The sequence below is a fragment of the Muscardinus avellanarius genome (genome assembly GCF_963383645.1).
Source record: "Muscardinus avellanarius genome assembly, chromosome: 17".
NCBI classification, from domain to species: domain Eukaryota; kingdom Metazoa; phylum Chordata; class Mammalia; order Rodentia; family Gliridae; genus Muscardinus; species Muscardinus avellanarius.
Window position 1 is genome coordinate 63,666,173 of NC_137803.1, and position 27,188 is coordinate 63,693,360.

The window sequence follows — 27,188 nt, forward strand, 5'->3', positions numbered from 1 at the left end:
CCGCACAGCTTCGCTGGACGCAGGAAGAGCTTGCCAGTGTGAAAGCAGAGATCGGGGCACACATATTTACAGGGAAATGAGGTCAGTCACAAAATTATTAACTAACATCTTGTTTCTTTAACAGTATTAAAGGAGAAATTAAACATAAATTGTATTTATTCTTTTGTTTATTACTATTTTCTGCAATACTGGGTGGCACTTATTCTTTTAAACCAACTCGTTCGGTAAGATTTACACCATGGCTGCCCAAGCCAAATTTTCTTCTTCTTTTAATTGTGCTGAAATGGCCCCCAAGAAGCTACACTCATAAGAGAGCCAGCCTGCTGGCCAGACAGAGCCACAGACGGACAGCTGCCCCTGTGGTAAGCAGCAGTGTCCTCCTGCCGTCAGCTGCAGAGCCTGCAAGGCCTTTCTCTGGCAGCTCAAGGAGCCCGGGGCTCGTTCCTCCTCTGCGTGTGTCCACTCGGTGCTCGGTGTGTGGCCTGCACCATTTAGCACTGGATCCCCGAATCATCTTCTCAGCTCCGAAGAAGATGGGAGAAATACCCTGAGGCCTGCGGTCCTCACCATCACCCGCCTGGCATCTTCCGTGGTTTCTGCCAATTACATTCCAAGCCCACACCCCCTACCCCAGCAGCCAGCCCGGGCACCACGGCCAGGCTTTCCCTGGGCTTGTGGGGCAGGTGTCTATAACCATTCCAGAAGCCATTTAAACCAGCACTAGCTCGGTTACTGAGTTACAGGCCTAGCCACTCCAAAGTTTAAACACAGGCTCAAAGTAGCATCGCCACAGAAAGCGTCCCACTGCTTTTCCTACACCCATCCATAAAACTCTAAGTTTAAACCTCCCTGTCTGTTCAAGCTCCTCACTACACATCAAACGGAGCCTGGTCAACACTTCTCATAGTGGCTACCAGCCATTCTGCTCTGTTTAGTTCAGCTGGCAAGACCCAGGTCGGCCCAGCAGGCTGCAGGTATACATCCTGCTGCCCTCAACTTTTCCACTTGGATGAAGACAAAGAAACACAGCGCAGAAGACTGAGGAACACTGGGAATACTCTGGCCTTCACCAACCCACCCCCACGGGAAGATTCCCCAGATGGAACACTGCCCTCCGCCTGTGCCTTCTGCTGAAAACGTGCCCTACTCCCTTGACCAGGATGCTTTCAGAGAGGCAGGAGGGCGATGGCTCCAAGACAAGCAGGTGCTGGCAGGCCCCTGTTCTGAAGCCCGCCACCGGGACCTGGACGCGCAGGGCCTTCCCTGCAGCTCAGTGCAGACTCAGTGACAGCTGGAGGCCTGCGCACCGCAGGCGGGGACAAGGGAGGGGCAGAAGCAGGGAACCCGAGGTGGCAAGGCCAGCGTGGGATCCAGGAGGGAAGCTTCAAAGCACCAGAGACAAAGGCCGCCTTCGTGTGTTTACCAGTGGTGGCCTCTGAGCTGTCTCAGGACACTGTAATGAGTGGGCAGGAAGCCAATTAGAGTTATTGTTCCTTTATAACTTTTGGAGTCGCAGAAACATAAAACCCAAGACTGCACTTACTAACTCTCTCAAGTAATTATATACTCTGGCTAAGCTGTCTGGGCCTCTGCTTTAATGGAAAGAGGTCATTTGTCCAAACAAGTCTCTGCAAAGCCGCATCTTCATCAACACCAGTGTGGACAACTCTTACTTCACCCTTCACGACTCCAACCCAGCCCGCGCCTCCTGGGTGGGACGCAGTTAACTACAGCGGCTGAGATGCTGCAGACCTATCCTGGCTGCCAGGTCCCACCCCAGAAGGCCTGAGGAAAGGCCTGGGTGTGGTGCGGCCCGGGGAGTCTGACGTGCGGCCGGGGGAGCAGCGCCTGGCAAAGGGCCTGACCCTTGGCTTTCCTACTCTTTCCCTCCACCTCACAGAACCCATCCAGGAGGAGCCAAGCAGCCCCATAATCATCTTAAAGGGTGTTTTGCAAGAGGCTGAGTGAAGGCGAGCTTGAAGTACCACCTGCTACTCACCTCTTTGCTGAGTCAGTGAATGAGGCCAGCCTACCCCTGAAAAAAAAAAGCTTTGCATGCCGACGGCCGGCTGGGGTAAGAGGGCAGGCGAGAACAAGCTGGTGAGGTGACAGGAGGGACCCGTGCGGCCACCTCACAACCACGGCAAGCAAAGCCATAGGGAAGAAGGGACCTGACGCTGACAGCGCACGGACACCGCGTACTCACGTAAGCCAGGACTCTTCTCTCCAGGACTCCTGCCTGGCTTCTGTACTGTATTTGCTCATCTATGCCAGCAGTTCTCCACGGGGAGAGCCTGCTCCAGCCCACCCCACCCAAGGACCACGGGTGATGTCGGAAGACATTGATGACGGTCATGAATTTGAGGTTGGAGGAATGCTAACAGCACCTAGTGGGAGAAGAACGGATCTGCTAAGCCCTACTATGTGCAGGGCAGCCCCCACCATGAGGGCTATCTAGCCAAGATGTCAAAGGCCGAGGGGCCCTGCTCTAAGCCCAGATGCCTCTAGCAAGCCCAGCGATGCTGCCACAGAACTACATGACATGTGGACCCACACCCAGGCAACCCCTCGAGTAGCCTCTAAAATAAATTCAGCCACCTGCCCCGATTCCTACATACGGGAGCCCTTAGGAATGGACAAGAAATCCTTGGCAATGGTTCAAAATCCAAAAGTCAAAACACATGGCCTGGCCACACCTCTCGTCGGCACAGCGGCTGGCTGGTTACCTGGAGACTCGGGCCTGCTCCAAGAGGAACACTTGAGGCTCTCGATCACTACAAGTGTGTTAACACACGTGTCAGTCCCAAACAGGCACCTGTTGCACAAAATTACACCACCTTTCAATTCTTATGTTCCACATTTTAAAATAGTAACACAAGATTTTGTTTCCCTCATACATAAAAAACTAACTGCTACCATCCTTCAAACAAATGCAGAGGCGGCCTTCACGTGCTGGTCGCAACCTCACCCCTGTGCCCCTGCGCCGGCTCCCACAAATGGCCCTCCCCAAGCTCTCCTGTTCCTCCCACCAAGGGACAAAGCCCAGTATCATGGAAAAACAGCTGACAACGGGCTGCCTCGCGGCTCAGAACCAAGTAACAAACACACACGTGTGTTTGGTAAACGCACATCGCCTTGCCTGGCAACCAGCTTCCATCCACACTTGGGCCGCAGCGTCAAGTTCTGATGGCAACTATCTGAGGAGCACACCCCACACTCCTACATCCCTTGTCCCACAAACTGTGAACTGAAGGAACCGTGCAGACCCAGCCACCCCGCACGAACATTCTTCAGTAAAAGAATGAACCAACCTGAACTAACAGAGCAGTAGAAAAAGAGCGGAGGAGAGCCGGGCGTGGTGGCGCGCGCTTGGGAGGCTGAGACGGAGGATCGCGCAGGTTCGAAGCCAGCCTCAGCTACTGAGTGAGGCTCTCAGCAACTCAGTGAGACCCTGTTTCCAAATAAAGTATAAAATAGGTCTGGGAGCGTAGCCTGTACAACCAAAAAAATAAAGAAATGAAAAGAGCAGAGGAGAGCGAGGGTCTCTCCACCCGCTCGGGTTCAGCCCTCAGCGCCAGGCTCGCAGCGCTGCCCAGTTAACTGGGTAACAGCACCACGTGTGCCTGGCTGTGCGACTGCGGAGCGTGCCACTTGATGACTCTTCGCTGTGGGTCGTTTTTGATGACGAGGGGAAATTCAACAAATGGCTTACTGAGCTCATAAGCACAGCGCTCACTGCGTGACAGCGCGCCTGGTCAGAGATACCAAGAAAGCCCTCTCAGGACGAGGAACACCACGAAGCACCCTCTAGGCCTTTCTATTTCTCTGACTCTTGAGGACGCGCTTGAGGGCAGAGGGAGCCTCAATCTCCGGTCCCCAGTAACATGACAAGCAGCATAGAAGTTTGACAGACCTCCAAGAGTCAGGCATAAATTCTGAAAAAAACTATTTTTGTGTATTCTCAGGGCACAAACAGTGCTACAAATTTGCTGCAGTTAACCTCCTTGTAAAATATATCCAGAAATCTGACCTGGGTCAGTATTTTAATTATTTTTAAGAAAAGAAACCTGGACACTGTCCATTTCACTAAAATTCACCAATTCTATTCTAATGCTTAAACACGAGTGGATGGCACATTGGAGTGTCACCTTTCACGGACCACAGACTCTCATTACCTGAAGGTTTTGCTAGTGGGAAGGAGAAATGGTTGAAGACTGCAAGCAATGCAGTTTCTCACGTGGCTGCCCCGAGTCCTCTGCCCTGAGAGGCCGCCTGGGCACCACGGTGCCAGCTGAGACTCCACCGGAACAGCAGCAGAGCAGGCCGGCGGCGCGCGCTGCGTGGGCTCCCCAAGCCCGCGGGGTCGGGCTGAGTGTCGGGAAGCGGGCAACAGAAGCCGCCCTGCTTTTCACTGACCTGAACAAGCGGAGGGCGCCTCGGACACAGTCACTGCAAAAACAAGAACAAAAGCCTGGTCTGCAGACAATGACAGGCTTAGAGTAACCATCCTGGGGGGATTATTTACAGAATCAGAAATTCCTGCTGAAAAATTTTTAAATATGTTATGGCTCTTTCCTAAGGGGGAAAAAAATAAAGACAAGAAAACTTCACTCATTCAAACAATCCTGAGTGCTCGACGGGGCAGGGACGTGCAGACACGCGCGTGCATGTGCACACCATGAGCAAAGGTGTGCGTGTCGGCAAAGGCCGCAGACGTGAGGAGCTCCAGCCCGGACAGCACACCGCGGAGGCACTTTCCAGCCCCGCGGCGTGGCTCTGGAGCGATCAACACACCACAGCACTCGAAGCTGGCCCACAAGCTGCTCTGCTGGTTTTGGGCAAAGGTGCCCACACGCTTCAATGGAGGAAAGACAGCCTTTCCACAAATGGTGCTGGGCAACTGGACCTCCGTGGACACAAGACCGACAAAAACACGCAGACAAAAGCCACCCAGCTGGGTCCTGAGCTTAGGGCAACGCGTGAACCTCTTAGAAAAGTGAAAGCACTCCTAGTCTGAGGCTAAGGACACAGCTTTTGTCTCTCTTTTTGTGGTCCTGGGGTGGAATCCAGGGGCACTCTACCTTTTGGGCTATACCCCCAGACCTATTTTATTTTTTATCTGGAAACAGAGTCTCACCAAGTTGCTAAGGCTGACCATGGTCTCAGCCTCCTAGGCACTAGGATTACAAGCCTGTACCACCATGCCCAACATAGGAACACAGCTCTTAAAGCTGATACCATACAAGGAAATAGCCGCAATTGGACCTCATCAAAACAGAAACACTTTTGCCCTGAGTAAGACCCTGTTAAGAGAATGAAAACACAAGCTACGGGGAGGAAAAGTATTTGTAAACCATATATCTGACGAAGGAATAGTATCTAACTTGTACAAAAAGTTTTCAAAACTCAACAGCCAAAAAAGGACAGTAAAATAAACAATCCGATACAAGATGGGCAAAAGCCATCAAGAGAAAGTTTAACAGAAAGTGAAGGTCAAGTGAAAAGAAGCCCGGCTGCACTGGCCACTAGAGAACTGCGCATTGAAACCACGAGACGTCGTCTTCCGGAAGAGCTTCGCTGAGATGCTGCCGAGCCCGGTGCTGCTGAGGGCAGACACTGGCTGCTCGCGCGTCCCGGAGGCGGTGAGACGGCATGGCCACTCTGGAAGGCCTGGTACCTCCCTTAACGCAACACGGGGAACGACCCCGCTTTCCTTTTCTCTACTCACTCCAGGCTGAAGCTTCACAGCCGAGCGGCAGGGCTGGCTCCCACAGAGGACTCTCCGGCAGGGCTGGCTCCCACAGAGGACTCTCTGGCAGGGGTGCCGTCTACCAGACACAGCCTTGGATCCGGAGGGCAGCCACCCTCAGGAACACCCTCACTGCAGCAGCAAGCGCAGGGCCCCCAGGCTGCCCTGACTCTGCTCCACCTGGTTAGAACTGGAAGTCCCCATGACCCCCCAGAGGGTCGATCATTTCCTAGAATGGCTCAGAGCGTAATTATATTCAACCACTTATTATAAAGGATACTGCTCAGGAAAAAGCAGGTGGAAGAGATGCGCAGAAGAATGTGTGGGAGAGACCTGGAGCCTCACCCCCTCTGGAGCGCGCCATCCCCGCATCGCCAGGGCCCGGCCCTGGCCTTTGGGGTCTATGGCGTCTCACTACAGACACGTGGTGGATTACATCACTGGCCACGGACGACCAGCTGGGTCTTCAGCCCGGCTCTCCTCTACAGGCTGGAGGGAGGCGCAGTCCAACCTTCCTGAGGCGCCCCGTTAGCATGGAAAAAGACACATCTGTTTGGAGATTCCAAGGGCTTGGGGAGAGGTGAGGCATGTGCCAGAAAAAAGGGACTGGGGAAGTGAACAAATGCTTCTGCCTATTTGTCTTACGAATGACGTCATGTGCATATTTAACGGTGGTCCCTGAGACTGTGATCGCCCAGTGGCTCGGTAGTCAGCACTGTGTAAGTGCACACCATGATGTTTGTGCAGCATCAGACTGCTCAGGAACCTCTCTGAGGAAGCCCTTCCAATGTCCTGTGGCATGTGTGCTCCTTCCTATGTCTATACACCTGTGATAAGGCTGGATGTATAGCTTAGGCTCAGAAGAGATTAACAGCAGAAAGTGACAATGAAATAAAACAATGATGACAATATACCATAATAAAAATTATATACAATTCATGTGCTTCTGGAATTTTCCATTTTATTCCTACTCCCCCACCCCAGTGGCCTTGGGCAACTGAAACTTGGGGAAGCAAAACCGCATATAAGGTGGGAACACTGCGCTTTCCACAGGGGCTACGTCCCACCTAAACAGGCAACATCTAACTCTGAAGCTCTGGCGTTGCTGTGATTCGTGGACCTTGCCTGTTGGTGTCTCCTTTCCAAGCTTCGCGGTGATTCGACCCCAGAGCATCTCCCACGACGACAGATGGAGAGATTTCTGAATCACACGTTGGCCATCGCCCCTCCTCCGACCCTACGCAGCCGCGGGGTCCACTTCTGGTTTCACACGAACACGCAGCTCTCTGGATTATTCAGATTAGGAACACTCTCCCTCTACGATTCTCTGCACTGAGTTTTCCACAATGACCATGTCACACGTTCATCACATGGACACCTGTCCAAAGCTTGGGGAGGAGTTTGCAAGGCCCAGCGAGGAGGCGGCAGGGCGGTGGCGTGGGGCAGGGAGAGCCCCGGGGACGGAGGCTGGGCTGCTGGCCAGCAGCGGGCTGGGTGGAGCCAGGCGGCGAGGCAGGCTAGGGCACTCACCCCTTTAAAGGAAAACCCTGCCCACCCCGTTCCTCCTGCAGCAGAGATGAAAGGGGCAACTAATAAACACTACTACAGGCAGAAATGAATTTTATAGAGAGGCACTAATGGGTCAGGAAGGATGCAGGCACCTCCCGCTGGGGCGGGAACCTGAGTGGCCTGCTGCTCTGTGGCCCACCTCACACACCAGCAGCTCCCTTGCAAGGCCCTGGAAGGCCCTGCGTCCAGCTGCTCTGGAGGGCACCCTAGTCACTGGCCTCCTCTCTCCATCTACAAATAAGACAGGAGGCAGCTCTCGAGGCAGGGCTGGAGGAAGGGCTCCGGGAGGAGGGCTGCTGAGAGCCCTGGAACCTGGTGGTCCACGGTGGGCCCAGGCAGGCACAGCCTCACAGAAGGAGCCGGGCACCTGCTGGGTACCGTGCGCCTGGCAGGGCCATGGGTGCACAGGCTGCCCCGCACTCTTTGCTCTCCAGTCGTCATGAGAGGAGCGACGGCTCTACCCAGCAGCCCGCCACGATGCGCTGCCCACCCAGGCCCAAAGGCACCAGGGCTGTGAGCCCAACACCCCTCTCCCTCATCAGCAGGGGTGTTGCCAGTGACAGAAAGCTACTAATGCCTCAAGCCCTGGTGGGCGGCTTGCACAGTCGGCCGACACACGTGGCTGCGCCCACTTCTGCCTTTCCACCCCCTTTCCTTACCACCCCCCTCTGTCCAGCACACCAGGAGTCACAAGAAGGGGTAAAAATACTTCCCTGACATCCCAACTTAACCAACTAGTATAATCTAAGAAACTAGACCTTTCCAATGCCGGGCTGGCTGGGCACCTTTGCTCCAGGGTCAAGCACAGCTCCAGGGAGGAGCAAACAGGCCCCGCTCACTGGGAGGCGGCTCCGGGCCCCTCTTGGGCAAGGGAAAGACTTGACAAGAAATGGCTCCCAGGGCACAGGTTGCAATGACCAGAACTGACCACGAGACACTGGCTCAGCCTCCCCTCCGCAGCGCGAGTCAGCATTGCTGCTGTTGATGGCCCTTTAGGACTGAGCACACGCCCTGTCTTCCCAGCTGCAAGATGGTTCCACCACGGCTCAAGCATTCAGAAATATCTCTGCCGAGTCCTGCAGCGTCTGCCCTACACAATACACAAAAGGCTCACACAAACAGGGACGGCACGACATGCACAGACACACGGATACACACATGCACATGCAGAGATACGGACGCTACAGATACACACAGACATGCACACAGGAGCACACACCAGACACAGAGATACATACACACCACGCTCTAGACTCCCCTCCAGTTACAGCGTTTGGGAAAGGCTTAACAGACACCTCTAATTCTCCTTCCTCCCACCCTCCAACCATTTTAACTCCTTATTAGCCCAGAGGTCACACGACTGGAATACCACATGCAGCTCCCCGTGGTCTTCTCCCACTTCCTGATCCCTGGCGAGTCTCCCCTGCCCACACTCACAACTGGCAAATGAAATCAGGCGCAGCCCCTTCCTTCACAGGTGTCCTGGGTTGACGTGAGAACGCCTGCCTTACTGTACATCAACAGCAGGCCCAGGAATGACACTGACCCCCAGGCAGCCACCCGCACATAGCCAGGGTCCTAGGGAGGGACCTGGGCGTGAGGCTCTCCCCAAAAAGGCTCCCCCTGCCTCACCCAGCAATCTCTGCTTGGAACCATAAACCTGGAAACACAGATGATATTACCTTACTGCACACAGCATACACAGCGAGCCGTTGTGTCTGTGCACCTGTTTCTAGACTCTCTGGCTGACTGACAGCTTGAACGTGTTGACGCCCAGAGAAAGCCCACTGCTGAGAAAAGAGAAAAAAGCACGCCAGAGGGATGAGCTGGTGGGAGCCAGGACCCGTCACACGTCACTGGCTGTGGGAGCGTGGGGGCGCGGGAGGAAGAGCAGGGCAGGTCTGGGCGGGAGGCCCCAGGGCTGCCTCAGGGACTCCCGCTGAGCCTCGAGGTCAAAGCCGTGGGCAAGGCAGCCACTGATCTGCAGGAGCCCTGTCCCTGCATAGAGCTAGAGATGCAGGTAAGCCAACAGAAGCCAACTTACAGACAGCTGAACTTGGGGACAAACAAAGGACAGGAATGAAAGGAAAACTCCCCAGCGTCAGAAATGAATGAGGGCCAGGTGGGTGGCGCACACTGGTGGTCCCAGCATTCAGGAGGCTGAGACAGGAGGGTCACGGTTCGAGGACAGCCTCGGCTACTTAGGCCTTTTGCAACTCAGTGAGACCCTGTTTCAAAATAAAGAATAAAAAATAGGGCTGGGGGTGTAGCTCAGAGGTAGAATGCCCCTGGGTTCTCTCTCCAGTACAGCAAAAATAAATAAATAAATAAGGAGGGAGGGAGGGAAAGAAGGAAGGGAAGAAAATAGGGCTGAAGGTGTAGCTCGGAGATAATGCCCCTGGGTTCTATTTCTAGAACTGCAAAGAAAGAAGAAAGAAAAAGAAAGAAAAAGAAAGGAAAAGAAAGGAAGAAAGAAAGAAAGAAAGAAAGAAAGAAAGAGAAGGAGGAGCTGGAGCAGTCAGTACAGGTCTGTGTTAGAAGGTGGAGCTGACATGGTACAACTTACTAGACCCAGAAACAGGCCCTTGCAGCCAGGGCAGAAGAGGCTACGGCTGATGCAGCGTGCAGCCCATGAGGGGCAGCACCCAGTGAGGTGAGCCTCGGTCAGGGCCAGGAGGGACGAAACAATCTCTTCTGACACGTGACAATGTGCTGCATGGCAGACCCCCAGGACCACTGGATACACAACTCCACGAGCCAGAAGTGAAAAGCTGTGTCTGAAGCAACGGCACGACCCAGGCTTGGGAGGCCAGGAGTACCAGGAGGAGGCCGTTCCAGTAGAGCCCTGGGCTCCCACCGGGAGAGTGAGTGAGGTCAGCAGAACTGGCCGGCAGAAGACCAGTGACACCAGGAACTCTCTGCCCAATACCTCAAACACCAAACAGCAACACTGAGGACGAAGATGCCTAGGAAAGGGATGCGCGAGCCCTGAAACTCTGGAAACGAAAGCTGAGCTCATTGAAATGAGGACCGGAATGCTCTTCTTTATAAAAGAGGAGTACTCGTAGATGGGCAACAACTGCACACGTCGAGCAGAATGCAGCAGAGTCAAGAGCAGAGTAAGAGCCAGGCATGGTGGCACACGCTTGTAATCCCCGCACTTGGGAGGCTGAGACAGCAGAATCGCGCAGGTTCGAAGCCAGCCTCAGCTACTTAATGAGGCTCTCAGCAACTTAGCGAGACCCTGTTTCCAAATAAAATATAAAATAGGTCTGGGAGTATAGTCTGAAGGTAGAAAGCCTCTGGGTTCCACCCCCAGTACCACCAAAAAAAAAAAAAAGAGCAGAGTAAAATCAGTTAGCCAGGCGTGGTGGTGCACGCCTGTAATCCCACTGCTCGGGAGACAGACAGGAGGACTGCAGGTTCAAGGACAGCCTCAGCAACATAGTGAGACCCTGTTTTACAACAAAAATAAACGCCTGGTGTGTGGCTCGGAGGTAGAATGCCCTGGGGGTTCCATCCTAGAACCCATACATACACACACAAAAAAAGAACAGTTAAGTGACATGGCGGGCAGAACAAGAAGGCTAACGGAAGAAGGTCTCAATAAGGCTAATAGGATTCTACAAGAAATATAGAGAACGAGGAGGAAAACCACTCAAAGAAACAATTTCACTACCGAACACTATCAAAGAGCTAGAATCTTTCAGATGTTTTGAGAGACATACACAAGCAGACTGACAACAATGTTCAGCAAAATAATAATACATCTAACTACACGTGATTGAAACCATCAATGGACAAACACTTAAAAAGCATTAATGTAGTCAAGAACAGAGACGTCACAAAACTTCTAATTAAACTGACAACAGACTTATCTATAGCACAATGAGCCAAAACATAATAAAATATCCTCTTCATTATATTAGAATTTGGGCCCAATTCAGTATCTTGCAAGACTGAGCACAAAATAAAAGTATTTCCAGACAGCCCCACTTACTGAACAAATCTACACAGGGACACAGTGATAGAAGGAAACAACTCAAAGAACAACAACACAGCAAAACAGCAAAGGCGAGCAAGCTGGCAAGCCCGAAACAACCTGAGAGTACGGAGTGCCAAACCGCCTGGGAAACGAAACTCAAACGTTACCAAACAACACTGATATGAAAGACAGGAGTCCTTTTTTTTTCTTTTCTTTTTGGTGGTACTGGGGTTCCTGGAAGCCCTTCTACCCCCGGGCTACACTCCCAGACCTATTTTATATCTTTTATTTGAAAACAGGGTCTCTTAAGCCAGCGCGGCTGACTTCCAACCTGCACGGTCCTCCTGTCTCCGCCTCCCAAGTGCGTGGATGACAAGCGTGCCCACCACGCCCGGCAAGGTGATGAGTTTTAAATTTCAAGCCAAACACGCATGTTGAATACCAAAAAAGTCATCCTTAAAATATAAAAATAGAATGTGTAACTTCCCAATCAAGAGAGAAAAATGTAGAAATTAAATATTAATCAAGGGGAAGTCAACATTTAAAGAAAAAAGAAACAACAAAAAAGCATGAAAAATAAAGAACACGAATGACAGAAATAAACTTACCCACATCGATAATCACAATAAATATAAAAGGATCAAACTCATAAGCCAGGCCGGGCATGGTGGGCACGCTTGTAATCCCAGCACTCAGGAGGCTGAGACAGGAGGACCGCGCAAACTCAAAGCTGTCTCAGCTACTTAGTGAGGCCCTTTGCAACTCAATGAGACCCTGTTTTAAAATAAAGAATAAAATGAAAAAATAGGGCTGGGAATGTCACTCAAAGGTAGAATGCCCCTTTGTTCCATCCCCAGTACCTCAAAAAACCCAAAAAACTCATAAGCTAAAAGATTTTCATATTCCAGTTTTTTTGTTTTGTTTTGTGGTACTGGGGGTGGAACCCAGGGGTTTTTCTACCTCCGTGCTATACTTCCAGACCTATTTTATACTTTATTTGGAAACAGGGTCTAAGTTGCTATGAGCTGAGGCTGGCAATCTCCTGTCTCAGCCTCCCAAGCGCTAGAATTACAAGTGTGCACTACCATATCCAAACCATAGTTCAGTTTTAAAAAACATAGCTAGAGTCTGTTCATGAACAATGCACCTAGGTGAGACATGGCGGTGCACGCTAACCACAGTACCAGGAGGCTGAGACAGGACGATCATAGGTTTGCAGCCAGCCTCAGCATCTTAGTGAGACCCTGTTTCAAAATAAAAAGAATAAAATATGGCTGTGGGTGTCTGTCACTCAGAGGTAGAATGCTCCTGGGTTCCATCCCCAGTACCACACATGCAAAAAAAAGAAAAATGCACCTAAAACATAATGACATAGAAGAATGAAAACTAAAGGAATGTCAGAAAAGCTATCTCAAGCGAATACTAATGGGAAGAAATTGGCTATAAATAATATAAGCAGACTAAGTAGATATTATAGCAAAAAGTAATAAATTATAATAAAGAGGTTATTACAAAATGATAAAGGGGATAATAAATCACAAAGGACAGTCCTGACTCCATTTGCATTTTAAAGTATGGCCTCAGCCCAGCACAGTGGCACACGCCTGCAATTCCAGCACTTCAGACACCGAGACAGAGGACTGCCGGCTCAAGACAGCCTCAGTAAACAGCAGGACTCTGTCTCAAAATTTAAAAAGGGTGGGAGGGCTGGAGACGGAGCTCAGTACGTAATGTCCCTGGGTTCAATCTCTAATACCAAAAAATTAAATTAAAATATGACCCCAAAACACACATAGCAAAATTTGACAAATTATAAGAAGAAAATTTAAATTCACAATTATAATGGGACAAAACAAAACTATAAATAATAAAGAAAATTTGAACAACATAATTAACAAATGATCCAATACATTTTTCCAAATTGCAGAAATCCACTGATGGGGTACAAGTCAATCTTTTAACCACTATTTAAAATAAATAAAAGTGAATAGAATCGAAAACGTAAGTACACTCCATATGACAAAGTAAGCACTGCCTTGTGAGTCTTTATTTGTATGTGCACACTGAGGATGTAAACCGTACTTCCTGCTGTGGGGTACAGTTAGCGCCAAAGTTCTCAATCTAAAGGATCACTGGTTGGTACTGACTCCTACCCGAGGCCCAACTGATCAGCCCAGACCAGACCAACATCGTCCACGCGTCTGAGGCTCCACCACTCCACACCGAAGCTCAGCAGTCTATCTGACCCCTGAGAGGTTACAAGGAACTTTATAAAAACAAATCTGTACAAGTCAGTTTTAGTCGGCGTGACTCAGAAGTACCCTCTACTTGAACACTTAGGGAAAAAGTAAGCTTAGCCAGGCGTGGGGGCACACTTGTCATCCCAGCATTCGGGAGGCTGAGGCCGGAGGACCGCGGTTCACGGACAGCCTCAGCTACAGAGTGAGGCCCTCTACAACTCAGTGAGACCCTGTTTCAAATAAAGAACAGAAAATAGGGCAGGGGGTGTAGCTTGGAGGTAGACTGTCCCTGGCTTCCATCGCCAGTACTGAAAAAAGAAAAACCCAAAAACAAGAAACCCCAGAATAACCTGCAGCTGAGCAGTGAGGCTCAACCCGCTGCTGTATCTGGCCCTGACGCTCCTTCCAGCCACGGGGCCATCCTTCCATCACGACTCTGTCCTTGCACGTAACTTGGCTAACTGGCACTGGGTCTAGCATAGCAGGCACTCAAAACATTGGGGCAGAATGAAATGCTAAGGGAAAATACATGCAAACTACACTAAGGTTAACCATTTTCCACTCTCGAGGAGCTCTGCTAATAGGCTGAGCACCCAAAGAATACACAGGGTGTGGGAGCAATGACTTGAGCTTTGCGTGAGGGGAGGTGTGAGGGTGCCCGACGCACAGCCTGGGGCACGGCACAGAGCAGGCAGGCAGGCAGAGGGACAACGCAGACAGGCCAGCCCTCGTCAGCTCGTCTATCCACGAGACCATGACGGTCCATAACGTGCCTCTGCCAGTTCAAAAAGGACAGAGGCACAGTCCCTTGTCAACCTTCTGAACACAGTAATGGTCCCGAACCGTGCTGAGGAGCCGACACGAGGGGCCAAGCAAGTGTGCTGCAGCAGAGGGGCCTGCGGAATCCTGGGATGCAGAGGACGGAAAGGGAAGGACTAAAACCAGGGCACACCCTCTGTGCGCATGGTATCCGGGATGGAGCCAGAGGCTTTCTAGCTTTGTTGTTATTTTGAAACAGGACCGTCTCCCCAGGTTGCTGAGTCCCGCTCCATTGCCAGGGTATTCTTGATGCGATCCTCCTGTCTCAGCCTCCCAAGTACTAGGATTATAGGCATGTGCCACCATGCCCAGTTAGTGCACACCTGTAATACACACTGTCCACACTCCCAGCCCTCAAATATTCCTCTGAAGTGGGACTGATGAAAGTATAGTCAGAAATAGAGAAAAAAATTGGAGGGGCAGGTGCTAGGATTCACAAAACATAAAATCAACATGTGTGTGTTGCTTGGGGCTGAACCCTGAGGTGTTCTACCTCCAAACTACACCGCCAGCCCCATTTCATTTTTTTATTTGGAAACAGGGTCTCACTAAATTGCTGAGGCTGGCCTTGAACCTACAATCCTCCTGTCTTTGCCTCCCAACTACTGGGATTACAGGCATGCAGCACCATGTCCAGCTAAAAACAATCACTTTAAGTGAACAATTCCATAAAATTTCTACTACATTCACATAGCCACCATCTATCTAGCTGCAAAACATTTCATCACTCCAAGGAATCCCGGGTCCACTCTACAGCCAGCCCCTCCCCCTTCCCAGGGCCTTTACTGTGTCCCGTCCATATGAACTCACTTAGTCTGAGTACTTCCTGTGAAGGGTATCATATTGTATGTCTGGCTTCTCTGACTTAGCCAATTTCCAAGGTTCATCCCTATCCCATCATGCATTAGTGAGACAGAAACTCCTAAGCCTAGAAAAGCAGACGCGGACATGAGCACTTAGCAAGCCGACGGGATGGAGCGCAAGACCTAGTGACCACTAAAGAACAGCGGCGTCCGGCACACACAGGAGAGGCAGCCGAGGGCGCGAGAGGTGCTAAGCTGGAGCTGGACAGTCAGAGGTGCCCGGAAAAGTTCACCCTGGAGCTGTCCACGGGGCAGCTGAAAACCATCTGGAAGCTTAGGGAGAAGCCCAGGGCAGCTACGGGGAGTGCCGAGAGTGGCTCCTCGCTGGCCCTGAGGCCGAGGCCACGCCGCCTCTGGACCGGCTCCTGCTCTTCAGACACACAGGCATGGCCGGCCCAGCCTCTCTCCGCACGTCACACATCCTTTACAAAACATTAGGTGAACAGCAAAAGCCAGGCTTGGGACACAGGGGAATCTTAGGCTCAGCAAAAACAAAACTCACAGTGTATTTGTTCTGGCTTTTGAGAAAAGAACCCATCCTCAGAGACAAGAGTTGTCATTTTCCAATAGATGCCTCCCGCGCCACCTCTGAACGCTCTACCCTAGGCTCTCGCCCCGCGTCCAGCACAGCTTCCCAGGGTCCAGCCTCCAGAGGCTCCTGAGAAGTTTGGTGTGAATATGCAGTCCCCTGGTCTGAGCAGTCCCTCTGAGCAGTCTGATCCTGCAGGGAGGGCTGGTCTCGCAGCGTCTCACCACCCAAGGCACTCCACAGTCCTGGCCTCACCTGGCCTTGCCTTCTACGTCTAGAGAAGCAATAACCCAGTCGTCCCTCAAAGTGACGTCAAATCCCACACGATGCCATTTAAATGTACACCAAAGAATCTCTGCTTGCTTAAAAATAAAAACAGCCCTCGGTTTCCATGAGTTTCCCATCCACAGATATAACCAAGCACAGGTCAAGAGTCTAGATAGCCAGATGTGGTGGTGCACACTTGTAATCCCAGCACTCGGGAGGCTGACACAGGAGGATCCTGGTTCACAGCTGGCCTCAGCTACTTTAGTGAGGCCCTCCACAAATCAGTGAGACCCTGTTTCAAAATAAAGAATAAAAAATAGGGCTAGGGCCGGGCATGGTGGCACACGCTTGTAATCCCCGCGCTTGGGAGGCGGAGACAGGAGGATTGCGCAGGTTCGAAGCCAGCCGCGGTGGCTTAGGAGACCCTGTTTCCAAAAATAAAAAAGTATAAAATAGGTCTGGGAGTGTAGCCCGAAGGTAGAAGGGCTTCCAGGAACCCCAATACCACTAAAAAAAAAAAAAAAAAAAAATAGGGCTAGGGGTGTAGCTTAGAAGTTAGAATGCCCCTGGGTTCCATCTCCAATACCACAAAAAAATTCCAGATAAATAATATTCTGCTCATGCTGAACATGTACAGAACTTTTTCTTGTCACTAGTCCCTAAACAATATAGTTTAACCACATAACATTCATGTTTCATTAGGTACGGTTTAAATTATATGGGTGGACGTACATAGGTTATATGCAAATACTCCATTTGATAAAAGGGCCTTGAGCGCTACCAATTTTGTCATCTCTGGTGCTCCTGGAACCAACCTCCTACAGATATCAAGGGATGACCGCATTTCTAAACGTGTAAGTACATCATATATAAAGACACAAAAACAAGTGTATGCATTAGATGTTATAAACACGCTTCTACAGTATTTCCTACACCCCCAAGGTCAAGCCCGATTGGAAACCCTGAGAAGGGAACAGTTATGGGAGGTCATCTGGCAAACTTAAAGCAAAGGGAGAGGAAGGTAAAGATCCCCTAGAAGACCAAGCCCCGTCCTGCGGCAAGTCCCTGGGAGTCGCGCCACCATAGGAAAGCCAGCAGGAGGTCATCTCTCCCCGCACCGCCTTGCCGCATCCACCGGCAGCCGTGACCACCCCTTCCTCCATGCCCTCGCTCAGCAGGTGTGAGGTGCTGGTCCAGGCACAGGGCCCCAGTGAAGTGAGCAGACAAGCCCCATCCCCGTCCTACGGGCTTGCACTCCAGCGGGGCGTGGGTGACAGACGGTCAAAGAAGGCAGACATGGCATGCCCAGACCCTGTGCGTGGCGCTAGGACGATGCAGCAGCGGCGCTCACCACCCCTCCAGGCTTTGCTGCCTGTGTGCCAGACTGAATCGTGGGCCTGAGCAAGGCCTGCACCGCAGCCACGTGTCCTCCTCGGAGCGAGGGCTGCCGGGACCAAGGCTCGTGTTGGACATTTGGACGGATGGGGAATGAGTGACTCGGGAAACGGCCGCGTTCCACCCCAATACAATAAACGGCTAAGCAAGGCCATCAGCAGGCGACACGGGAGCCTGACCCAGCATCTTAAAGCCTTCCCCAGTAGGCTGTAACTGTGCCAGCAGGCAGGATGTTTCCAAGAAAGCACTCAGCATCTATGGAAGTCAACAGCAAGTCGCGATTCACACTGCTGCATACAAATGAACAATCTATGTATTCATTTTCTTGAACACTTTGCTAGGACAGTTATTTCCTCCAAAAAATCTGTATTTAAATCACCCTGGATAAATAATGAACAGAAATAGCATATATTATGTTTACAGAGCTTTCACAGACAACCAAAGCAACCATCTCAGTGAAGACTCAAGAAAAAGCTACCGCTTAATCCAGTGTTCCGGCAAGAATATCCCCCACTCTAACACTGTGAAGGAATTAATGGCCAGCCCGACTAAACAGAAAGTATAAACACGAGGCGTAGACCAGGGCTCAGCGAGCCTTTTCTGTAAAGGGCCAACTTGCAAATATTTTAAGCTTTACAGGCAACATACAGTCTTTGTTCTAGTCTTCTTTTTCTTTTTTTTTTTTTTTTTGGTGGTACTGGGGTGGAACCCAGAGGCTTTCTACCTCCGGGTTATACTCCCAGACCTATTTTATACTTTATTTGGAAACAGGGTCTCACTAAGTTGTTGAGAGCCTCACTGAGTAGCTGAGGCTGGCTGAGAACCTGTGCGATCCTCCTGTCTCAGCCTCCCAAGCGCAGGGATTACAAGCGTGCCCACCACGCCCGGTTGTTCTAGTCTTCTTTGGGGAGTTTTTATTTTGTATGTCTGTTTACAATGCTAGGGGAAAACATGCAAAACACTAGCTCCTGAACCACACCGACAGGCCTGCCCTCCTTTGCCAGCTCCCGCTCTCCACGCAGGAAGGGCCCACGTGGGGCCCAGGTGCGAGCACCCAGGAGGAGGCCACGCAGCGTTACCTCCTTCAGCCTGCCCAGCTCGTTCTGAAGGGCCTGCCTGGACACCTCCACTTGGATCATCTGCTGCCGGAGCGCCTCGTTCTCGTCCTCGGCTCTGACGCGCTTCTCCTCCACCGTCTCGAGCTCGTGGTGCAACCTCACAGACACATCTTTGGCCACCTGCAGAGGAATGGACATGGCTTTAAGGCATACAGCTCTGTGAGCTGAGGTTATGTTCAAGGGGCTTGACAGGCAGAACCATTTAAGTGATACAGTTCTACCAAGCAAGGGCCGGGCTCCGCCTTCTTCACCTAGCTCCCATCTCTGCAAATGGCCCGGGATCACTTACTTCATGATCTTATTTCTCCTTCAGCGAAATCACCACTACTCAACCCTCCCTTGAGTTTTGGCCTTTCTGAATCCTAAAAAAGAGTGTTAAGGGAGATGGTCAGCTTTAAAGCACAGGCCTAAGCTGGGTGTAGTGGTGCAAGCTTGTCAGACCAGTACGTGGGAGTCTGAAACAGGAGGACGGAAAGTTCAAAGCCAGCCTCAGCAACGTAGCAAAGCAATGCACAACGTATGAGACCCATTTCAAAATTAGAAATGAGTAAGACTGAGCGTGTAGCTCAGAGGTAGAATGTCTTTGTGTGCTTGGGTTCAATCCCCAGTACCATAAATAAATAAGAAAGAAAGAACTGGGCATAGTACTAACCCCAGTACTTGGGAGGCTGAGACAGGAGGATTGCAGGTTCACAGCCAGATTCGGCAACTTAACAAGGCCCTCTGCAACTTAGTGAGACTCTGTTTCAAAATAAAAAAAATAGCCAGGCTTGGTAGCGCACGCTCATAATCCCAGCACTTGGGAGGCTGAAACAGGAGGATCGCACAGGTTCAAAGCCAGCCTCAGCTACTAGTGAGGCTCTCAGCAACTGAGTAAGACCCTGTTTCCAAATAAAATATAAAATAGGTCTGGGAGTATAGCCCGGAGGTAGAAAAGCCCCTGGGTTCCATCTCCACTACCACAATAAATAAATATTAAAAAAAAAAATAGGGCTAGGGGTATAGCTCAGAGGTAGAATAGCCCTTGGGTTCAACCCCTAGCACCACTAAATAAATAACTAAATACACAGTGAACCTGGACTGAGCCGATAATCAACAGATTTAATTTTTAAACACTTCAGATCTTTAGGATTCTCTGCATAATTTCTATCTAATTGTCAAATCAACTAGCAGGTATTCTTTACTTATAGATCTTTTACTCTGAGTTCTAAGGTTTAGTTCAGTTCATTTTATGACAGATGTAAGTCTTGGGCAAAGTTGTATGACTATAAACATTCTATACACCATCAAAAACCCAGAATGTTTATGCTGAAGTCTACTTCGACAGACATAAGCAGAAAAAGAGCACATCTGTGTATGGGGACAGGGCGTGGCTGGGACTAAAGCCCTTGGCGGGCATGCACAGGGCCTGGGCTGGATCCCAGCACTGCACCACACCACCAGGAAAGCCTGTGTCTGCGGTGCCTGTTCGCACCCGGCTCACCTTCAAGTCCTGCTCCAGGCTTCGGACGAGCTCACCGTCCACCTGACCAGTCTCCGCCACCTTCAAGCTCTTCTGCTCAGCTTTCCTGAGACGGTACTGCAGGATCCGGCAGTTTTTGTTGGCGCGGTCCAGTTCTCGCCGAAGTTCCTGCAGCTGGTAAACATCTTCCTCTAGGTAACTGTCCCTCATCTCCTCCATCTCTGCACGGAGCTCATCCAGTTCATCCTGTGAAAGCAGACAGAGCTGACGACGAGCTCAACCGTTCCCACAGAGGCATCCCTCTCCCGTGCCCACCTGCTCACCCCACTCGACACCTAACAGTCCCTGCACCCTGACCACTGGCTCGTGGGAGCACCTGCCTGACCAGCAAGGCACTCCGGAAATGATCACCTGAGGTCCGTCATTATACCTGTCTGAAGCACAGAGAAACTAGAGGCCTGCTGGTGCCTCTCAGTGGGACCTCCTGGAACGTACTCTGCCTCCACCATTTCCTTAAATGAAATCAACTCTGCGGATTTTAACCCAACGTTCTTTGATTTAAACCCAACGTTCACCTACACCTGGATCGTGAAGGCACAGTGCAGATATTAAGAGGAGTCAGGCGTTGTTTTCAAAGGACATCAACTAATAGGCATAGGGATGATGCTGTCATCCCAGTACAGGGGAGCCTGAGACAAGAGGGTCATAGGTTCAAAGCCAGCCTCTCAGTAACCTAGTGAGACCCTATTTCCAAATAAGAAATAAAAATTGGGCTGGAGGGTTAACTTGGAAGTAGAATGCCTCTAGGTTCAATCACCAGTAAACCCCCCCCCAAAAAAAAGGAGATCAGTTTTAGTGGGATAGTAACTGTTAACTGCCTGGAATTAGCATATACCGGCAAATGTCTCTAAAATTCTCTCCCACTAGACAAACTCAGCATTGACTACAAGACTCTAGCAACGAAACATTATCTCAACCAGACACTGGTTTGGTTTGTCCGCTCCTGCACCTTTATTTCCCACATCTCCATCCTTCTCTGTCATCAGCATGAAGTCACTCTGAATGAAGGATGTTAAACAGGACAGAAAACACTGCTGTGGGCTGAGCTCCTCCACGAGGCCCACAGACCACACCAAAAATCAGAATGAAGTCATCACGCTAGAGCTCCTTGTCGCCAACCAAAACTGAGCTGTTGTGTAACCTTTTGAGAACTCAAGAGAGATAGCAGCAAATTTTCCCAAAGAGGCCGGTTTCAATAATAATGACACTCTGCTTTGTCCTGGGGGAGTAACCTGAAATGACCCGTGTTAACTAGTTTCCTATTTCTCTGGTGTCTCCCTGTCCCCGCCCTAGGAGGAGAGGCGCTGAAGACCAGTCTGCGCTCTGTCCTCTGCTTCTGCTTCCTTCAGTCCTCTCCATAAAACCAGTCTCCTCCACTCAAACACTCTGACTCAGAAACTGCAAATAAAGCTAATTAAAATCTTTAAACAAGCCGGGAGGGGTGGTGCGCCCTTGTACTTGGGGGGCAGAAACAGGAGGTGGCGGTTTGTGGCCAGTCTCAACTACTTAGTGAGGCCCTCCACAACTTAGTGAGACCCTGTTTCAAAGAAAGAAAAAAAAAAATAGGGCTGGGGGTGTAGCTGAGATAGTAGAATGCCCCTGGGTTCCTCCCTGGTACCATGCACACACAAAATTTTTCTGCCTACTGACAAGGGAAGCTAAGCGTTACCCCGGCTCCCCACCTCCACCCAGGGCCCACCCCAAGGCAGCCCACCGGCCAGCCCCGCCTACTCTCCCCTCCTGGGCTGGCTCTCTCCGGGGCCTCCCTCCAGGCACCCTGGTCCAGGACCCCACCCCTCAGCCTCACAGACTCCAGCTCCCCAGCAGGCCTCTCCTCCACCAGGCCACAGCGCTACCTTTAATATGTAAAGCAGGCCACTCCGCCCCACCAAAAAAAACGGCAGGGCTCCTTTCTTCTCAAGCCCTCCCCCACCTCTCACTGGGTGCACCTGCGGGGCGGGAACCTCCAGCCCATCTCCAGGCTCCGCCTTCTCTAGCTTCTCCCCTCCGCTGGCCACCAGCACTCGAAGGTCAGTCTCCTTACTCTTCCCGCACAGCAGCAAACACACACAGTAGGCTCTCATAGAGACTTTGTGGAATGAAATCACACAAACATCAGTGAACACTTAGGCCATATTTTTTACAGAATGGCCACAGCTGGACTTAACTGCGCCTTTGCTTTCTTCCCGTCTTGCAGCCTAATTATAAAAAGTTAGAACGGGCGTGGTGGGAGGCTGAGACCAGAGGATCGAGGTTCAAGGACAGCCTCAGCTACTTAGTGAGGCCCTCCACAACTCAATGAGACCCGGTTCCAAAATAAAGAATAAAAAATAGTGCAAGGGGTGTAGCTCGGATGTCAAATACCCCTGAGTTTCATCCCCAGGCCCGCCAAAAAAAAAAATATATATATATATATGCTTTCCAAACCCATAGATACGGCTGCACATGCGGGAGACACTTCTGCTAAAGCACCGTAAAAGAGTTTAATGAGGAGCAATTTGGAAGGAAGAGTAAGGATAGCATTTGAGACATTTTCTTGACTTGTTCACTGGCTGATGGCTCAAATAATGCCTCCCGAATAAGACGCACTCAGTCATGGCTATTTATTTTATTAACACTGAGGCTCAAAGCCAGGCGTGGTGGTGGCTCACACCTGCAACCCCAGTACATGGGAGGCTGAGAAGACGATCAGAGGTTGGAGGACAGCCTCAGCACTTAGCGAGACTCAGCAACCTAGTGTGGCCCTGTTTCAAAACAAAACAAAAAATAAAAGGGCTGGGGATCTATCTTGGAGGTAGAATGCCCCTGGGTTCTATCCCAAGTACCACAAAAAAATAAAATAAAATAATAGATAAGTGGGGCATGGTAACCCAAGTACTCAGGAATAGGAGGAGGATCACAGGTTTGAGGCCAGCCTCAGCAATTTAGTGAGAGTGTGTTTCAAAATTAAAAATAAAAAAAAGGGAGCCGGGCGTGGTGGCACACACTTGTAATCCCAGCGCTTGGGAGGCTGAGACAGGAGGATCGCACAGGTTCGAAGCCAGCCTCAGCTACTTAGTGAGGCTCTCAGCAACTTGGTGAGACCCTGTTTCCAAATAAAGTATAAATAGGTCTGGGAGTAAAGCCCGGAGGTAGAAAAGCCCCTGGGTTTCACCCCCAGTACCACCAAAAAATAAAAAATAAAAAAAGGGCTGGGGATGTAGCTCAGAGGTACAATGCCCCTGGATTCAATCCCTAGTACCCAAAGTAAATAGACAATAAATATTGAGGCTCAAGGGAATAAAGCACCTTTCCTAACTGTGGACTCTCAACTGTGAGCTCGCTGGCCACTCAGTGGGCTCCTGGACTCCCAGCGCTCCCTCCCGCTAATCCCGGGACTTAAAGAGCAAGCGTTTCCCAGCAACACAGCTTCAGGGAGACTGGCAGGAAGCAGAAAGAAGCCTCCCAAAATGAGTTTCTCCTGGGTAAGAATAGGTGCAGGAAGTACAATAAATAAACTGGGAATCTTCGTGGGAAGGCACGGTCGGCATAAAAGGGGCCAGGTCACCTCCAGTGTAGAAAATGGTGTTAGGGTTTAAACACAAAAGGTCATCAGAAAAGCTCCCCGGGTGGCAACGCATGGATTTTCAGAGGTGGAGTAACTGAGTCATGAGGGCTCTGACCCCATCAGGATCCATCCTGGACTACTACTGTCTAGGAAGGTCTGCAGGCAGAGCTGGCAGGACCACAGGAGGTGGCTGCTGGGATGCCCAAGGCCACGTGTCCTTGGAGAGTGTCTCTCCATCCTCTCCTTCCGCCCTCTCTCCCTCCCTTCCCTTCTCCTCCTCCCTCTCTTCCACTGTGCCTTTCTGCCTTGGAGTTAGCCAACCAAGGACCGGACCTCTCAAACTGTGAGCCGAGCGAGCCTCGTTCTTACCCACTGCTTTGATCACAGCGATGAGAAGCATCTGCCACGGGTTCTCTTGGAAGAGAGCAAATACAGCAGCCCGCGTCCCCAACCGCACGAGCTCCCAGGCTCTCCTCACACGGCGGGTCAAGATGACGACCGCGCAGCAGCCAGGGCCCTAAATGGAGGCTACTCCAATGGGCTGTCAAGAAAGCCTCACCATCGCAGTGGTCACGCGGCTAGGGTCCTCAGAGGACACGCCTCTTTCAGGAAAGGGCTCCCACACTTTGACAAAGGTGAAGGGGTCGCCAATGCCTGAGCCCACACTGAGGCTTGGGCGAGAGGACTATGCCTCACTAACCCATGCTGGAGGGGCCCGGTGGAGGCCGAAGGCTGGAGGACTGACCTATGGTTGCTACTCTTTTGATGAAGAGCAGAAAGCTACTGGGCATGGTGGCGCACGCGCTTGGGAGGCGGAGACAGGAGGATCGCGCAGGTTCGAAGCCAGCCACGCTGGCTTAAGAGACCCTGTTTCCAAATAAAAATATAAAATAGGTCTGATTCAGAAATCAAGGTCGAGTTCCACAAATCTCCCTGAGTCAGACGTTGATAAAGACCCTACCTGCAATGTGAGAGCAGCTGGAGGGAAAGTGCATAGCTAGTAATGATCACAGTATGTGCACCACTAAATCAACACGATGCACAGCGACTTTGGCGCTTCTGTCATGGAAGGGACTGTTTGTGATTGCTTCTGCTTCCAAAAAATGTGTTTATAGAAGCCAAAACCCTTCAGAGGCTGAGGCAGGAGAATCACACAACATGTTAGTGAGACTATTTCAAAATAAAATAGGGCTGAGGTATACTCAGAGGTAGAGCACCCCTGGGTTCAATCCCTAGTACTGCAAAGAAAAAAAGATCAAAGTCATCAATGTCTGGAATCACCTGTTACTCAAGCAGAAGCTCTTAATCAGACACAGCCATAATATGTGAGGTAGAGTTCCAAAGTATAAAAATGTTCTCTAGTTTTCAGACTTTGCAATCTGGGTGAATTTTGTGCTGAATATGAAATACAGGGATGTGGACAGCCATTCTAGGCCCAAAAGAGAAAAGAAAACCGCAAGGCCTACACTCCCCATGCCTCCAGACCATGATCAGGGGATGCAAATGGCTCCTATTTCTGGCATAAATAATCACCAATATTAGCTGCACTGAAGAGAAAACTAGTGGGAGACCATAATTAGGCATATCCAAATCACTGCTTTTGTAATTCATATTTTATCTAAATTTCTAAAACAGAAGACACCCTTTGTTAAAAACTTTAACTTACTGCTAGCCCCACCATGACCCTTTCGGGAACAGATTACCTCCACTCTAGAGACAAGGAAACCAAACTGGCTGGCTGGAGGTCACATCTACAGCCACCGCTGGTGGACGGGAGCCAGACTACAATCCCACACTGTCCACTTCCAAATGTGCACAAGCTCTTCCTACTCAATACTACAGAATTTTTGCTATGCCCAGGACAGATAAAAGATTAACAGACTCAGCTGTACTGTTAAAAGCCCACCATTGCCGGCCGTGGTGGCATATGCTTATAATCCCAGTACTGGGGAGGCTGAGACAGGAGAATGGCAGGTTCGCCGCCAGCCTCGGCTACTTAGTGAGGAGGCCCTCCCCAAACTTAGTGAAACCCTGTCTATCCCCAGTACCTCCAAAAAAATAAAATAAAATAAAGATAAATAAATAATTTTAAAAATAGGGCTGGAGGCGTAGCTCAGAGGTAGAATGCCCCTGGGTTCAATCCCCAGTACCACACACACAAAAATAAAAGCCCACCATCAGTATCAACTAATAAACAGCTTAGCCTGTAGATCGTCAAAACAGTGACTGTACAAGTAATCCATTAGAGCAACTGGTCCTCAGGAAAACACGGCAGCGTGTGGCAACCGTGCTAACCCTAACCCATTCCAAAGACAAGAAGTCAAGAATCGAGTGTAAATGGCTTCCCACCACTGCTGCAGAGATAGGAGGAGAGCCAGTGTTTCAACTCTTTCTAGAGCTGAATCTGTTACTGTTTCACTGGGGTTTTTTTCCCCTGAAGAAAACAATTTTCAGGTTTGTTGGAAGGAAGTCATGAGAGAAGCAAATTATAAACCATGTAAGCTAGCAGCAGCCACTTGAAAAGCAAAAACTGTGATTATGTGGATTAGGGTCATGATGGATAGTGATTTTCAAACTAACAGTACATTAGTTTCCTGAGAGCCTGCTGTATTTTAGAATGCACTGTATTGTGGAACCCAAAAATGTCAGCCATTAAATGTTTAATCAAATCAAATCAAATCAAGCAGAACACACAGTGTCTTCAGGAGAAATAATTTAGAAGTAGTAAATAAAAGGGGAAAGCTGCTGTTATCTGTTCATACACAGAAATTAATAAGGACAAAACTGTCCCCAATCAACAGTTTTAGAATGAATTAAGATCTGCTGGATACGTAAATGCAGATCACTATCTCTATAAATGAAGTCGTGTGTGTGGTACTAGGGGTTGAACCCAGGGGTGCTCGACCTCTGAACTACACACCCCCAGACTTTGTTTTGCCACACTGAGGATGGAATGCAAGGGCATTCTACCTCCGAGCTACACTCCCAGACCTATTTTTTATTTATTTTGAAACAGGTCTCACAGAGTTGCGAAGAGTCTTGCTAAGGAGCTGCGGCTGTCCATGAACCACAATCCTGGCCTGGAAGGGGACACTCTGGGGCGAGAATAAGCAGCTCTCGGCAGCTGAAGCATCTCCGCTGCACCTGACCCTCCCCTTCCCTTCCTGTGAGAAGCGTTGCTGTACCCTTCCTCCCCGTTTCCCCTGACTTTTGGCTTTTTGCCCCACTCCTTCTTCAGCCTGTGACAGCATGACTCTGGTAGTGAGGCCTGGGTGGCAAGACCCTGGAGCATGGCTGAGCCCCACACTGCCCCTGGGAACAATGGCAGCCTCCTGGCCGCCTCAGCCTGCCTGGGGCTCTGCGGAGCACTTCCACTGCCCAGGGGAAAGTGAAGGGATTACTCCTTTACTATGCAAGACTAGCTTTCTGCCTTTAACTCCCAAAATGGAATTATTGTAACAGTAGCCACAGGACTGCTCCTACTGTCCACATTAGGTCTAGTTAGAGGAGTTATTTACATGAAAATAGTTATTGATTGGGACTGTTTGCAACATGGAGATTTGAGTACCACCATCATTGTGATGC

The 27,188-nt window shown here is 50.4% G+C and overlaps 1 protein-coding gene across 1 annotated transcript in view; it reads right to left on the reverse strand.

Moving 5' to 3' along the window:
* The window catches only part of MTCL1 (microtubule crosslinking factor 1), a gene marked incomplete at its 3' end in the record, with an annotated part of 119,141 nt that overhangs the window by 86,785 nt on the left and 5,168 nt on the right, over nt 1–27,188 (reverse strand). Inside the window, exons 2-3 of the mRNA XM_080714734.1 lie at nt 20,018–20,242; nt 18,496–18,654 (exon numbers count right to left, since the gene is read on the reverse strand). Coding sequence (XP_080570860.1) covers nt 18,496–18,654; nt 20,018–20,215 — 357 coding nt within the window. The 5' untranslated portion in view covers nt 20,216–20,242. The remainder of the gene's footprint in view (nt 1–18,495; nt 18,655–20,017; nt 20,243–27,188) is intronic.